The 17,285-nt window shown below is 41.1% G+C and overlaps 1 protein-coding gene across 1 annotated transcript in view; it reads left to right on the forward strand.

Moving 5' to 3' along the window:
• The window catches only part of plcb1l (phospholipase C beta 1-like), a 283,584-nt gene that overhangs the window by 16,513 nt on the left and 249,786 nt on the right, over positions 1-17,285 (forward strand). Inside the window, 1 exon segment of the mRNA XM_062044959.1 lies at positions 11,453-11,530. Within this exon segment, the coding sequence (XP_061900943.1) occupies positions 11,453-11,530 (78 nt within the window).

Raw genomic sequence — 17,285 nt, forward strand, 5'->3', positions numbered from 1 at the left:
AAACTGTAAGCATACTGTAAGTGTACTGTATACTGTATTCGTGTGGGTGAATGTGACGTCTTGTCTTTCAATCCTGCTTGCAAAGATTTTGCAGTCATGTGAACATAGCCATTACCATTCCTCCCGAGTCCACCCGCCCACCCTTGATAGATGTCTCAGGATCGGCGTGTTGCCATAGCGAATGTCACCACGGCGCATGCCTCCTGGCCTCCATTAAATCGTTATTGTCTTATCGAGGTTTCGGCTGCAAGACTAATGGCTTTGCTTCCCCCCTCCCCACTCCCATCTCGTACACCCCCTTTTAATGTCAACCCTTTAATAGCAGCCCTGCGCCAGATGGGCTCTCGCCCAAATATGACGAGCGAGCGGCAAACGGACGCAGGCCATTAGGCTTTATCTGCCCATGCTGCGATAGCGACCTCATTGGGGGACTTTTCCAGACACTTTTCAACACAAAGGCGGCGTTGCCCTCAGTGAACTTCTCAGGTGAACTGTGGAGCTGCGTCTCTTTTTATAGATGCATCTGAAAATATCCAGCTTGGCCACGCATGCCTCAGGGTCAGACTCAAGCAAGAGGCTCAGAGCCATCTGTGCTCCAAGGCTGGAAGAAGAAAAAAAGGTGATGCAAGGTTAATTTCTTATTTAGTTGCACCATTTGCTACAGACTGACCTCATCTGCAACCCTCCTCAGCACCTCCGATCCTTTCACTGCGTGCAGTTTGGATGTTAGCCGCAATAAATGGTCAGCCGAGCCTCCAGCGTCTTTTAAGCTCTCACTTAAACTGCCTTCCCAGGTAGAGTTATAGTTGCAGTGCTGCGTAGAGGCAGGAGACCCTTCCAAAGGGTGCGAGTGATATTGTGTCTTCTGTCTAGTTGCTTTCTGCCTCTTGTCTTGTTAGAAACATGCCTCCTTCAGGACCACAGAAGCCAGACTGCAGGTTTTAAACTGCATATTTTGCACATGTGACCTCCTGTCTGTGAATGCTCTTATAATGCTCCCCCATGAGAGTTTGAGTGTCGACATAAAAGCATTGTTTACATGACAACCACATTAGCCTCTAATCCTTGCCATTTTTGAAGAATGGATGTGGTATCTGTAAAGCTGAAAGAGGTTGCAATTAGGGATGTCCGATAATGGCTTTTTGCCGATATCCGACATTCGGATATTGTTCAACTCTTAATTACCGATATCAACCGATACCGATTTATACAGTCGTGGAAATAACACATTATTATGCCTAGTTTGGACAACCAGCGATTCGAATAAAGAACCAACTCTTTTTCTTTACTATAGTGGTCTTGATAACGGGTACCGGTTCTCAAAAAGGGATTCGAGTCCGAGGACTCGGTTCTTTTATCGAACAACCGGGAAAACCGGTTTCGAGTATCATCCCTAGTTAAAAGTATATCAAACAAACCATTAACACAGTGATGACTGCAAACTTGTGTGTTCTTCGACTCTTGCCTTCTTCGACTGGAATGTGTGCTATTTTTCTCCTTTTCTTTCGTAAATTTTGTGTATCTTTCACCCTTCTGGATTATCTCTCGAGGAACTTTGAAGAAATTGGTATCCTTTTTGCGATTTAAACGGATCCAACAGCCTACAACAACGCAAACATAGGGCATTTTTCTTTGAGAAAGGCAAAATTCCGCCCAAAACGCTATGACAACAGATGCTCTCTGGCCCACCACTTCGAGCCTCGGACATGACAGTAGACGAATACAACCTAGTGTCTCAAATAAGCAATAATAATTATTAGGGTTGCCTCGATACCAATATTTTGGTACCTTTTTAAATTTTTTTATAAAATAAGATAAATAAATTTAAAACATTTTCTTGAATAAAAAAGAAAGTAAAACAATATAAAAACAGTTACATAGAAACTAGTAATTCATGAAAATGAGTAAAATGAACTGTTAAAGGTTAGTACTATTAGTGGACCAGCAGCACGAACAATCATGTGTGCTTAAGGACTGTATCCCTTGCAGACTGTATTGATATATATTGATATATAACAGACCTGGGCATTCTGCGGCCCGCGGGCCACATCCGGCCCTTTGTGCGTCCCTGTCCGGCCCGCGTGAGGCCAATCATAAATTACAAAATACATTTTAAAAAGTGTCTGTCGAGTGTGCAATACAACGGTGCTGCTTTTGTTTTGAAAAGCGTTATTTGTATTACTTCCGTGTGGACGTATGCGCGTGCGTGATTGTGAGTGAATGTGAACAGCTGCAATCTCAAATTACAAAATAAAGCTGAAAAAACATCTATGTCCTGCGCGCAATACAATTGTGCTGCTTTTATTTTGAAAAGTGTTATTTATGGGCGTATGTTCGTGTGTAACCTGTGAGTGAAGGTGCACAGCGACAAGTGATGCACGGTTATCCCCGAGACGCTAAAAAGAGAAAAGTTGATGACGAATGCCGTGTTTTCAACAAGACAGGGACTGCCAAGCAGCGTTCCCTCTAAGGTGCGCGCCTGCGCAATTGCGCACTGCTCAAGCGTCCTCTGCGCACAGCAAATATATGCCGCGCACCAAATCAAATCCCATCTGAATTCTAAACAAAATAAACACATTTAGTCTGTGTAATTTTGCAATGCAACTTTGAGTGACAGTGACAACAAGCGGCCCTAACGGTGTTCGTCAACACCGTTCAATTGAACACCATTCAATTATTGTAACGTATCGAGATGCTTCGAGGCCAGGAATTATATTGATCACTTTATTGAGCAAAACTGTTAATATTCGGCCATAACCACACCAAAAACATGAGTAAAACACTTCTATCTCGAAAAACTAGTCATTTTCTGCCGTACAAACCAGGCCAAAACCAACTTGTCATCTGTCACCAACACGCATACCACTAAACCACTGGTGCGTTTATGGCCACACAAAAAGTCGGACAACTCAAACACCACACAAAGTTACACTATGACTTCTCAGTCATACGTGTGCTTATTTTACTGTCATTTATTATTAATGTTAATTTATTTATATTAATCATGGAAGGCTGTTACTAGAGAAAGTTACAGGAATGCACACTTCATCCTATGCTTACATTTTATTGTACAACATGAGGATGTTTAAGGGGAACTAAATGTGATCTCTGAAAGGGGTACAAATGATTTCCAAAGCAGTGCTTTTGGTATAAAGTTAAGTTAGGTTAAATGAAAGTATCATTATTATTATTATTAATTATTATTATTATTATTTATCTTACGGTATACATCAAAAATAATATTGAGCAAAATTTAATTGAAATATTGTCGATGTGGCCCTCCAGCAGTGCTCGGGTTGCTCATGCGGCCCCCGGTAAAAATTAATTGCCCACCCCTGATATATAATGTAGGAACCAGAATATTAATAACCGAAAGAAACAACCCTTTTGTGTGAATGAGTGTAAATGGGGGAGGGAGGTTTTTTGGGTTGGTGCACTAATTGTAAGTGTATCTTGTGTTTTTTATGTTGATTTAATAAAAAATAAAAAAAAAATTAAAAAAACGATACTTATAATAAAAAAAAACGTACCGATAATTTCGGACATCTCTAGTTGCAATACAAAATAAGTGAATATCTGTGATTATGTATTAACTTTATTACAATTCTGTCTGCTGGTACACACTGCTGCCTTTAAAGAAAAACAACACTATTTGGCCATCATCGCCAACCCTTATATGAGACAAGGACACACATGTCTCTTTTATGTTTGTCCTAAATAGTGCAAGTATGGAGCGGTTAACAATGCAAGTAAAGGGGATTAATCTACAAAAGTATTTCGCCTATGAAGCACTCTTAAAAAAACATCTAAAAATCGCCAACACTACTCCATTTACATGCCGTGATCTGTACATATACCAAGCTATAGCCACATTGTAATTATGAGAGATAACACAGAGGGACTATACTTTTCTGGCATAATAACACATCGCCTTGCTGATCAGCGAATCATTTTAGTTGTGTTTTTCCATAAAATAAAGAAGCTTCAGCTTCTTCTGCTGTATTGGCTTTGATTTGGTAATAGTTATTGCTAGGTTATAAATCATGCTTCTCACCTTTCTAGTGGAAGGTTGTGGCCCATGAGCTACAAAATAAAGCTCCGAGGCTCTTACAAAATCTGACATTAGTAGTAACACAGAGAGTGCTCTCTATGTTGTTGACAGAAGTGGTGTTCATTGCGTTGCACTCTGTGGAATCAATATGCCCATTAAGTTATGGTATTGGTAAAAATGACCAAAATACTGTAAATATTACATGTTATCATGAATGTACTTGGTAATACATTACAGTACGTACATGCTTACAGCATGTATATAAAACATTGTTGCTTTATAGGCGGAATAGATTGTATCACTTTCACAGCCTCCTACTAGCAGTTTTCACTATTTAGAACGCACAGAAAAGGAAAGGACGTGTGGGTTCTTGTCTCACAAAACAATTGTGGCTGATGGGGACTTATTTAAAAAAAAAAAAGGTTCCTCTCCAACCCTTTAACCTAACACCAAGGCCCAACAACTAGCCTTTAGAGATGTCCAGTGGCATGCCCAGTGTGAGGGGTGCATCAGGAAGAGCACCAGGCGTAAAAACTAAGCTAAAGCACTCTCACAATTGACTTGAAGTGGTGAGCCCTGACAAAAGTGTAATTTGTGAGAGAAATTGTTTTATTTACTTAACGCAGAGTAATTGTACAAACCCAAAAACCAGTGAAGTTGGCACGTTGTGTAAATGGTAAATAAAAAGCAGAATACAATGATTTGCAAATCCTTTTCAACCTATGTTCAATTGAATACACCGTAAATACAAGATACTTAATGTTCGAACTGGAAAACTTTGTTATATTTTGCAAATATTGGCTCATTTGGAGTTTGATGCCTGCAACATGTTTCCAAAAAGCTGGCGCAAGTGGCAAAAAGACTGAGAAAGTTGAGGAATGCTCATCAAACACTTATTTGGAAAATCCCACAGGTGAACAGGCTAATTGGGAACAGGTGGGTGCCATGATTGGGTATAAAAGCAGCTTCCATGAAATGCTCAGTCATTCAAAAACAAAGATGGAGTGAGGGTCACCACTTTGTGAACAAATGCATGAGCAAATTGTTTAAGAACAACATTTATCAAACAGCTAATGCAAGGAACTTAGGGATTTCACCATCTACGGTCCGTAATATCATCAAAAGGTTCAGAGAATCTGGAGAAATCACTGCACGTAAGCAGCAAGGCTAAAAAACAACATTGAATGCCCGTGACCTTCGATCCCTCAGGCAGTACTGCATCAAAAACCGACATCAGTGTGTAAAGATATCACCACATGGGCTCAGGAACACTTAAAAAAAACACTGTCAGTAACTACAGTTTGTCGCTACATCTGTAAGTGTAAGTTAAAACTCTACTATGCAAAGCGAAAGCTATTTATCAACAACACCCAGAAACGCTGTCGGCTTCGCTGGGCCCGAGCTCATCTAAGATGGAATGATGCAAAGTGGATAAGTGTTCTGTGGTCTGACGAGTCCACATTTCAAATTGTTTTTGGAAACTGTGGACGGCCTGTCCTCCGGAACAAAGAGGAAAACAAACATCCGGATTGTTATAGGCGCAAAGTTCAAAAGCCAGCCTCTGTGATGGCATGGGGGTGTATTAGTGCCAAAGGCATGGGTAACTTACACATCTGCAAAGGCGCCATTAATGCTGAAAGGTAAATACAGGTTTTGGAGCAACATACAGTATATTGCCATCCAAGCAACGTCTTTTTCATGGACGCACCTGCTTCTTTCAGCAAGACAATGCCAAGCCACATGTTACAACAGCGGGGCTTCATAGTAAAAGAGTGCCTGTACTAGACTGGCCTGCCTGTAGTCCAGACCTGTCTCCCATTGAAAATGTGTGGCGCAAGATACCAACCAGTCATCCCTCAGTCATTGACCACTTGTGTAATAATTCAGGATATACAGTATATATTCACTTATTATATATGGCATCAACATACATTTTGTACATTTTGTTGAAAAAGACCTGTCCATTGTTGTTTAGGTCAACTTAAGCTGTACATCAAGCAAGAATGGGAAATAATTCCACCTGAAAAGCTTCACAAATTGGTCTACTGAGTGTTGTTAAAAGGAAAGGCCATGTAACACAGTGGTAAAAATGCCCCTGTGCCAACTTGTTTTACAATGTGTTGCTGCCATTTAATTCTAAGTTTATGATTATTTGCAAAAAAAATTAAGTTTCTCAGTTCGAATATTAAATATATTTTCTTTGCAGTCTACTCAATTGAATAAAAGTTGAAAAGGATTTGCAAAACATTCAATCAATCAATCAATCAATGTGTATTTATATAGCCCTAAATCACAAGTGTCTCAAAGGGCTGTATTATCCACAACGACACCCTCGGTACAGAGCCCACATACGGGCAAGGAAAACTCACCCCAGTGGGACGTCAATGTGAATGACTATGAGAAACCTTGGAGAGGACCGCATATGTGGGTAACCCCCCCCCTCTAGGGGAGACCGAAAGCAATGGATGTCGAGTGGGTCTGACATAATATTGTGAAAGTCCAACACATCAGCGAAAGTCCAGTCCATGGTGGGGCCAGCAGGAACCATCCCGAGCGGAGACAGGTCAGCAGCGTAGAGATGTCCCCATCCGATGAACAGGCTAGCGGTCCACCCCGGAGCAGAGTAGAAAAGAAAAGAAAAGAAACGGCAGATCAACTGGTCTAAAAAGGGAGTCTATTTAAAGGCTAGAGTATACAAGAGTTTTAAGATGAGACTTAAATGCTTCTACTGAGGTAGCATCTCTAACTTTTACCGGGAGGGCATTCCATAATATTGGAGCCCGAATAGAAAACACTCTATAGCCCGCAGACTTTTTTTGGGCTCTGGGAATCACTAATAAGCCGGAGTTCTTTGAACGCAGATTTCTTGCCGGGACATATGGTACAATACAATCGGCAAGATAGGCAGGAGCTTGACCGTGTAGTATTTTATACGTAAGTAGTAAAACCTTAAAGTCGCATCTTAGGTGCACAGGAAGCCAGTGCAAGTGAGCCAGTATAGGCGTAATATGATCAAACTTTCTTGTTTTTGTCAAAAGTCTAGCAGCCGCATTTTGTACCATCTGTAATCTTTTAATGCTAGACATAGGGAGGCCCGAAAATAAAACGTTACAGTAATCGAGACGAGATGTAACGAACGCATGGATAATGATCTCAGCATCGTTTGTGGACAAAATGGAACGAATTTTAGCGATATTACGGAGATGAAAGAAGGCCGTTTTAGTAACACTCTTAATGTGTGACTCAAACGAGAGAGTTGGGTCGAAGATAATACCCAGATTCTTTACAGAGTCGCCTTGTTTAATTGTTTGGTTGTCAAATGTTAAGGTGGTATTATTAAATAGATGTCGGTGTTGAGCAGGACCGATAATCAGCATTTCCGTTTTCTTAGCGTTGAGTTGCAAAAAGTTATCGGACATCCATTGTTTAATTTCATTAAGACACGCCTCCAGCTGACTACAGTCCGGCGTGTTGGTCAGCTTTAGGGGCATGTAGAGTTGGGTGTCATCCGCATAACAGTGAAAGCTAACACCGTATTTGCGTATGATGTCACCTAGCGGCAGCATGTAAATACTAAAGCGTGCAGGGCCAAGAACCGAACCCTGGGGAACTCCGCACGTTACCTTAACATAGTCCGAGGTCGCATTGTTATGGGAGACACACTGCATCCTGTCAGTAAGATAAGAGTTAAACCAAGACAAGGCTAAGTCTGACATCCCAATACGCGTTTTGATACGCTCTAATAAAATATTATGATCAACAGTATCGAAAGCGGCGCTAAGATCAAGAAGCAGCAACATAGATGACGCATCAGAATCCATTGTTAGCAATAGATCATTAGTCATTTTTGCGAGGGCTGTCTCCGTAGAGTGATTTGCCCTGAAACCGGATTGAAAAGGTTCACAGAGATTGTTAGACGCTAAGTGTTCATTTAGCTGCTGTGCGACAATTTTTTCGAGGATTTTCGAGATAAACGTAAGGTGGGACACCGGCCGGTAGTTCACCATGAGGTCAGGATCGAGGTTAGGTCTTTTGAGTAGAGGATGAATAACCGCTTTTTTGAATGCTAGGGGAACAGTACCAGAGGAAAGTGATAAGTTTATAATATTTAACACTGATGGACCTAATAAAACAAAAAGCTCCTTGATAAGTTTCCCAGGAATTGGGTCAAGTAAACATGTTTGTTTTGTCCCATTTACACATTTTAACAATTCCTCCAATGTTATTTCATCAAAGAGGGAGAAACTATTTTGGAGGGCAGTGTCCGTCGTATATACAGTCGTATCTGTGTTAATAGAACCCAGTTGTAGCTGAGATGCATTGTCTTTAATGTCTTTTCTAATGACTTCAATTTTCTTATTAAAGAAATTCATAAAGTCATCTGCTGAGTGGGTGGAGCTACTGGGAGGAGTCCCTTGTTGGGTTAGCGATGCTACTGTACTAAACAAAAATTTAGGATCATTTTTGTTGAGGTGGATGAGATTTGAGTAATATTTAGCTTTAGCTGAGGTAAGCATGCGTTTATAAGTTATTAAACTATCACTCCATGCTTGATGGAAAACCTCAATTTTAGTCGCACGCCATTTGCGTTCCAGCTTTCTACATGATCATTTCTGGGCTTTAGTTTCTTCTGTAAACCATGGGGTACGCCTTTTAGGGGCACTTTTTAGCTTTAGCGGTGCTACACTATCAATGGTGTTGCGCAGGGCGTCGTTAAAGTTGTTAGTGAGGTTATCAATAGAGCCCACATAATTTGGGAATGGTGCCATTACCGAAGGCAGTAGGTCAGTAAGAGTCGTCGTTGTGGCAGCATTAATGTTGCGGCTGCTATAGTAGTTATTATTATTAGTTTGTTGACAATGAGTCAGAACTTCAAATTTTATAAGGTAATGATCAGACATTACTTTAGTGTACGGAAGTATCGTAACTTTGGAGGTGGTGACACCCCTGACAAGCACCAGATCTATCGTATTACCGTTGCGATGCGTGGGTTCATTTATTATTTGTGTAAGACCACAGCTATCAATTATAGTCTGGAGCGCCACGCACGGAGGGTCCGATGGGGTATTCATATGGATGTTAAAGTCTCCCATTATGATTATATTGTCGGCGTGCGTCACTAGATCAGCAACGAACTCTGAAAATTCATTGATAAAGTCCGAATAGGTCCCTGGGGGGGCGGTAGATGACAGCCAGGTGCAGAGGCAGCAGTGTGACAAACCTCACAGTAAGCACCTCTAACGAGTTATATTTATTATTTAGGTCCGAGGTAAGGCTAAAGTTTTTGTTGTATATTAGTGCAACACCCCCACCCCTTTTAATGGGACGGGCAATATGCGTTCCCGTATAGCCAGGAGGAGACGCCTCACCCAGCGCAAAAAATTAGTCTGGTTTGAGCCAGGTCTCGGCTAGACCAACGACATCAAGATTGTTGTCTCTAATGACTTCATTAACTAATAACGTTTTGGAAGACAATGACCTTATGTTTAAAAAGCCCATATTATAGGTAGTGGGCTGTTTTGAGGAGTTTTTGTTGAAAGTATCCGTAGTAGCAATATTAATAATGTTACGTTTATTATGCGTAGTGCACTTTAAATAATTTCGACCATATCTAGGAATTGATATGACAGGAATTTTTAGATTGTTTGCCACCTCAGTAAAATGCATGTCCACCTCTGACGCAGAAAAAACATTATGTGAGTTGTATATTATTCTAAGAGAATTGCTATGTGTGCAGGGATTATCCAGCCTGGCACTGGCTAGTTCTAGCTTAACAGACTCCTTATTAGCGCTTTTTTGTGGATTAGCATTTAGCTTTTTCGTTAGCTCCGCTAACAACAACGCCTTTAGCTTTGTTGTTAGCCCCGCCCGACACCCCCGCTTCTGCTTCCGAGCGCACCGCTTACGTCTCTTTCGTTGACGGTCTCCGCTGGTAGTGGACGCAGCTGCTTCAAAGGCCACTGCTGGATGTAGCTCGCAAAGAATTCCCAAGCTAGAGAGTAGGTCCACCGTACACGCATCTTTCAGCCCAAAATGGCCCGATCTCTCCACATTCAGAATCGTAAGTCGGTCGTAAGTGATCACGGAGACATTGTATTCTGTTTTTATTTACGATTTACACAACGTGCCAACTTCACTGGTTTTGGGTTTTGTAAATAGGTTTGGTAAAGAGTCATACCAGATTCCCACACGGTACATAGTTAATATGGGACAGGAAGTGTTTGATGCGTCATGCAGTAAGAGTTTAGCAGCAGCTCAAGGTAGACTTCAGTCTCTTGTGCTAGACATCGAGTTGACAGGCTGGGCATTTAGCAACCAAACAGCACAACCAAACAGTTGCTGTTGTACTATCCTCTCTCAAATTCTTATTAATCTACCCGGTCATTTCCTGTTAATAGCTGCTTACTTTCTTCTGTAACGTGCTTTCATCAACACTTTTTAAAGTTTACTTAGCCTTTATTTCTTGTGTTGTTTCAAGCTAGTTTAGCGGCTAGCTTAGCTATTAGCTTGCTCTTCTTCTTGCTCTTATACTGCTTGCTCTTCCACTGTGTTTAACATGTTTAGCCGAGTCCTCCAGTCTTCCAGTGATAATAAAAAGTAAACAAATTTAGTCTATTTGCCAAAATAAAGGATTATTGACTTAGAGGAGCGGCTCCACACCATGTATAGAAATAGACAGTTATCTTCTTAGCCACTTCTGTGCCAGGTAATTCTTTCAGTCGGTAGACTGAACATGGGAAATCGTAATTGACATTTAAACATTTGGACGATTTTGGGAGAATCAGAATGTAAGGCCCAGTTCCCATTGATATCCAATGCTTGATGCCCAATCCTATGAATAATGCAATTATTTGGCCGTGTAAGCTAACATTTCTACTCCTGAACTGCTGTACGCAAAATGGTTAAATTGTCTCAAAAATGCACTCCAACTATGCTGCTTGTGCTATTATTTTTCTGACAAATACACCACTTGGTGGCCCTGTTAAAAACTCTATTAGTCATTTTTACCTTATATTTGTCACAGCTCATTTCGCTCTACAAAAGACCCACTGTAACATTTGTGTGGTTTGCACAATCACCATGAAATTTAATACACACATTGACGGGGCTAAGGAGCACATTTGAGCAAGATTGGTTGAAAAATATAGCCATCATTAAGCAAAATGTCTCTGCAAGATACCAACCAGTCGTCCTTCAGTCATTGACCACTTGTGTAATCATTCAGGAGATCGGTATTCACTTATTATTATATATGGCATCAACATAAGTTTTGTACATTTTGTTGGAGAACATGTACTGTATTTCCACAGACAAGCACATAGGGAACATGCACTCACCTTTACTGCTTCTAACGTCACTATAAGAACAATCTTAATGTCTTTCTTGTCTGTTGTCCTTTAGGATTCAACCACTGTGAGCCATGTGACACTAACCGTTGACCCCAAAGGCTACTTCTTGTATTGGACGGACCAGAACAAGGTGAGACGCCGCACAGCGACTCGGGGCTCTATCGATCAAGATGCTCGGCTCACACTGACAGGCTTATTAGACGGTTTATACACCCTATCGGGGTCCGTTTATGATGCTGCAATCTGAGAGGAAGGCTTTGTTGCTGGCACACGGGTGCAATTAAACAAAAACAGCACATAAAATATCACCACATTGTCTCTTTTTAAAGCTGTCTGTGAAAGGTTACTTATTTAAATATTTAACGATAATACAGCAACACCGTCCCTGAAGAGAGAGATCCAGCAATTCTCTGCATCTACTGTGACATTCACAGTTGCATTTGCAGAAACCAATGATTAGAGAAGAGAATAGGAATGAGTTGTCTTTGTAAAGTCAATAGCCAAAAAGGTCTAGAGGTAGGGCATCATTTATTTGTAGACCCGCCTTTTATGTTCAAATCAAATATTTGATTCCGTTCACTTCACCTGACACCCGTGAGATTATCACATTGTGCATTGTTCCACAGAAATCCTTTCAAACAAAGCGCTGTTTTGTTGAAACACTATATGTTGGCACGCACGCCGTCCGTCCGCTTTAAGTTTATATGTGAGCGCTCCGCAGCAGTCAGTAGTCGACTGTTAAACAGCCTCACATTGATTTTATGTTGGCCCAGATGAGGGCATCTCACAGCAGCTACGCTAAGACGGCGTGCAGGGAGTGCTGATGCGACTTAAACACCACGCACAAATTAGCTTTAACTGTAGCTGAGGGTGACTTCTATCCATGGGCGACATCGGAAAGTCTGGGCTCCATGAAAAAAACTCGGCCTGGCAGCTGTCGTCAGCACAACCCTATTTTCTGGGGCGCCTGTCAAACGCTGGCCCTTGGAATTGTCCTAACTTTCCCCCCCATGAGGAACCTATGCTTCTATTATTGGCTTTGATAATATCATGTGTGGACACAACTTACTGTATTGTTGCAGTACCTGTGAATACTTGAAGGGGACAAATCTGGGCAGTTGTTGTTAAGTTAAAGTTAAAGTACCAATGATTGTCACACACACACGAGGTGTGGCGAAATTATTCTCTGCATTTGACCCATCACCCTTGATCACTCCCTGGGAGGTGAGGGGAGCAGTGAGCAGCAGCGGTGGCCGTGCCCGGGAATCATTTTTGGTGATTTAACCCCCAATTCCAACCCTTGATGCTGAGTGTCAAGCAGGGAGGCAATGGGTCCCATTTTTATAGTCTTTGGTATGACTCGGCCGGGGTTTGAACTCACAACCTACGAATCTCAGGGCGGACACTCTAACCACTAGGCCACTTCAAATGCTGGCCCTTGGAATTGTCCTAACTTTCCCCCTTATACAGCGCCCATGCATCTATTACTGGTTTTGAGTTACAGATCATGTGAAGACATAACCTATTGTTACCTGTGACCACCTGAAGGCAGAAGTCTATTTTTTGTGTACATTGTTTAACATACCCCACTGACAAACGTGCTATATCACAACATTTTAAACATTGTCAACTAGTCCATTTTACATCTTTTTGGTTTGTAAATGCTACATCGAGGATGTTTTTACATAATATATATATTTGTCATGTTTTTTGGCCATTTGGTATTACAGTATCACTGTCAAAAGTTAGGTGTGTTGTGTAAGGTGTATGAGTCCACCTTTGTTTTTCCTACAATGCTTTTTCCAGGCATGTTTTTTTCTCAGACTTTTGTTTGGCTAAGATGGTCTAAGTATAGCAGCGCTACCCAACCTTAATGAAATAGGAAAAATACAGTTTACAAGTATCAAACCAACTATTACAGTATAATCTTACCAAAATAAGATCACCTTATTGCCGAATCAGTGGGACCTCTGTCTTTGATTCCCTGCAAGTCATTTGGCTAGCTTACCATAGCTACGCACAATGATGGCGGAGGCCTAATCAAATGTAATAGTGTGACACATAAAGAAAAATGTGGATTCTTTCAAAATGGAATACCTCTAAACAAAAACATAATTTCTAACTTTGCGGCCCAGTACAAACCCTAGACCGCAGGGTGGGACCACTGACCACTAACGGATAATGCACCTTTATTTAGACTACCTGCAAAGTGTTTGTTCAACTCAAAAGTAGCATGATCTTATGGTCAGGAATGATGTAATTATTAATTTTCTGCTCCACAGGTCAATGCCAATAGATATCTTTCAGGCACTTTTAAAAAATTTTTATGCTATTACTCTCGCAAAGCAGGTGTGTTTTGAAACAGAGTTACAACGCATGCTTTCAACATAATTTTTAATGATAATTAACACAATTTAACATGTTTAACATAATCCAGTGTGGTTTTCGTCCTGTTCGGGGAATTGTAGACCTACTCTATACTCTCCGCAGGATCCATGAGGGCGCATGGGAGTTTTTTCATTTTTATTTTATTTTATTTTAAACAACATAAAAAAAGACACAAGATACACTTACCATTAGTGCATCAACCCAAGAAAACCCTCCCTCCCCCATTCACACTCATCCACACTCATTTACACAAAAGGGGCTGTCTCTTTCTGTTATTAAAAAAAACTTTTGGTTCCTGCAATATAGAATACGGTAATACAGTCTGCAAGGGATACAGTCTTTAGAGCACACATGGTGTGGTGCTGGTCCACTAACATTTTCATTAATTACTATTTTTTATGTAATTGTTTTTATATTGCTTTACTTTCAAACAAAACAAACAAAGGACCTTAACTTCACCAGACCGGGTTGTCAATGAAATCAGATTGTTCAAAAGGGTTCTTAAAACCAGGTCCAGTTCAGATTACGTCCAGATCGGGCTCAGCAACACACACCTTCACCCATGTACACCAAAAACCAGGGAACACAACAGGTTGCATACAATCCACAAACAAAAATACATTTTCAAATTAAGCACCCATGTACAGTCCAGATCACATCCAAGTCGAACTCAGCAACACATACCTTCATTTATGTACAATTAAAACAGGGAATACAACAACAGATTGCATATCATATATAAACAAATTTACATTTTCAAAATAAGCCTTTGAGGACTTCCCATCTTTTTTTATGTTTTTTGGCATCATTATCGTTTTCAACCATATAGTTTTCTAAAGTTAAAAAATACTGAATAAATGTTTTAAAGAAAGAAATACTAAGTGAATATCTGTTTTTTGCCTTAAAAATAAACCTTTTACCGAGTACTATAATTAAATTGACTAAATCATGACTGTCAATGAACTCTCCTAAAATAACAGAAACCACATCAAGCTTCATAAACAAACCAATCTTTAAACACATTTTTTCAACTTCCACCCAAAACGAAGACACAATATGACAATACCAAAACAAATGTAGGGTGGCGCATGGGAGTTTGCCCAATCAGTCTACAAGTGTTTTGTGGACTTGGAGAAGGCATTCGACCGTGTCCCTGGGGAAGTCCTGTGGAGAGTGCTCAGAGAGTATGGGGTATCGGACTGTCTGATTGTGGTGGTCCGCTCCCTGTATGATCAGTGTCAGAGCTTGGTCTGCATTGCGGGCAGTAAGTCGGACCCGTTTTCAGGGAGGGATGGACTCCGCCAGGGCTGCCCTTTGTCACCAATTCTGTTCATAACTTTTATGGACAGAATTTCTAGGCACAGTCAGGGCGTTGAAGGTATCTGGTTTGGTGGCTGCAGGATTAGGTCTCTGCTTTTTGCAGATGATGTGGCTTCATCTGACCAGGATCTTCAGCTCCTGTGTGAAGCGACTGGGTTGAAAATCAGCACTTCCAAGGCCGAGTCCATGGTTCTTGCCCGGAAAAGGGTGGCGTGCCATTTCAGGGTTGGGGAGGAGTTCCTGCCCCAAGTGGAGGAGTTCAAGTACCTCGAGGTCTTGTTCACGAATCAGTTAAGAGTGGATCGTGAGATAGACAGGCGGATCGGTGCGGCGTCTGCAGTCTGCATCGATCCGTCGTGGTGAAGAAAGAGCTGAGCCGAAGGCAAAGCTATCAATTTACCAGTCGATCTATGATCCTATCCTCACCTATGGTCATGAACTTTGGGTTATGACAGAAAGGACAAGATCACGGGTACAAGCGGCCAAAATGAGTTTCCTCCGTCGGGTGGCGGGACTCTCCCTTAGAAATAGGGTGAGAAGCTCTGTTATTCGGGAGGAGCTAAAAGTAAAGCCGCTGCTGCTCCACATCAAGATGAGACAGATGAGGTGGTCCGGGCATCCGGTCAGAATTTCACCCGAACGCCTTCTTGGGGAGGTGTTTAGAGTACGTCCGACCGGTAGTAGACCACGGGGAAGACCCAGGACTTGGTGGAGGGACTATGTCTCCCAGGTGGCCTGGGAACGAATTGGAATCCCCCGGGAAGAGCTGGACAAAGTAGCTGGGGAGAGGGAAGTCTGGGCTTCTCTGCTGAGGCTGCTGCCCCCGCGACCCGACTTTGGATAAGCGGAAGAAGATGGATGAATGGATGGATGTTTATGAATACATGTATTTACTGCTTCAGGTTGTTTCGCTATATGTGGTGTGGCAAATGTAATGCTTCCATCTATTAATTTTCTACCGCTTGTCCCTCTCGGGGTTGCAGTGGGGATACACCTTTGATTTGTTTTAATAAATGTCCGCCTCAAACAAATAAATAAATAGGAAATAATGCAAATTCCTCTCTTTCCTGTGCTTCCATTGTAAGCGTGTCGGACCACATTAAAAGTTGTTATGCCTTTAGATTTACCACTAAATAAACGATTCCTTGAGGCAGAGAAAATTACGTTTTGTAAAGAAGTAATATGGTATAATTAGCTATAACTTACAGTTGTGTAGATGTCACGATCAATGACTCGCCTGCTGATGGCATGCTACTGCAGCATCAAAAATAAAAAGTGTCCTCTTCACTTTCTCCCAGGTGTACACATATTACAATGTGGAATATTTCAGATCTATACATTTTGGTTATGGTGGTGAGAAATCAAACTCAGCTCAGCTTGCAAGTAAAAGCATCTGATTGGCTATCCTTTGTAACTATACCCCATCCCTTTCTCCTACGTACACTGTTTAAGAGCTGTGATTGGATATATTCCGAAATTGTTTCACCCATCTACAAGACAAAATTAAATATGGTTGGATTTTGTTTCTGACAACATTTTTGTCTCGTTTTTATTTAGTTGAAAACATTTCAGTAAATTTTGTCATCGTCTTAGTCAACGTGCATTTGTTTCGCTTCGTTACCATCTTATTTTTGTCAGGCTAAAATAGGTTGTTGACGATAACAAAAACAAAAATTATTAGTCAACGAAATTAACATTGCAAGTATCAAATCATTATAGTTGCATATTGCTTATAGATACAAAGTCTCCAAGGCAGAAGCATGTTAGAAAGTATCCAGTAACAAACGTGTACGCATCATTCAATTTACTGTGTTGTGAGCTTAACTTCATGAATCATGGTGGCCACTAGGTGTCGCAAGCCTAAGGTGCCACATTCTCTGCTTGAGTAATTTCACTGGATTAAACCTTTTATCAATAAAAGTATGTATGATTCCTGCTGATATCGTATTAGATCAATATCAGTATCAGAAGTGAAAAAGTTGTATTAGGATGCCCCTATTTAATAGCGTCACATGATGCTTGGCATGCTCTTGACAGTCATCAGGTGTAATAGAGATTGTGTGAAACCTTACTGTAGTAAAAGATGTGTCATCCTGGAGGACCAAAAAACTCAAATATGAAATGGAATCTGTTTCGGTGAGCAGAGATAATGAGCAATGAGTGTAATTCTCCACAAA

Source organism: Entelurus aequoreus, linkage group LG04 (assembly GCF_033978785.1).
Source record: "Entelurus aequoreus isolate RoL-2023_Sb linkage group LG04, RoL_Eaeq_v1.1, whole genome shotgun sequence".
In the NCBI taxonomy this organism is placed as follows: domain Eukaryota; kingdom Metazoa; phylum Chordata; class Actinopteri; order Syngnathiformes; family Syngnathidae; genus Entelurus; species Entelurus aequoreus.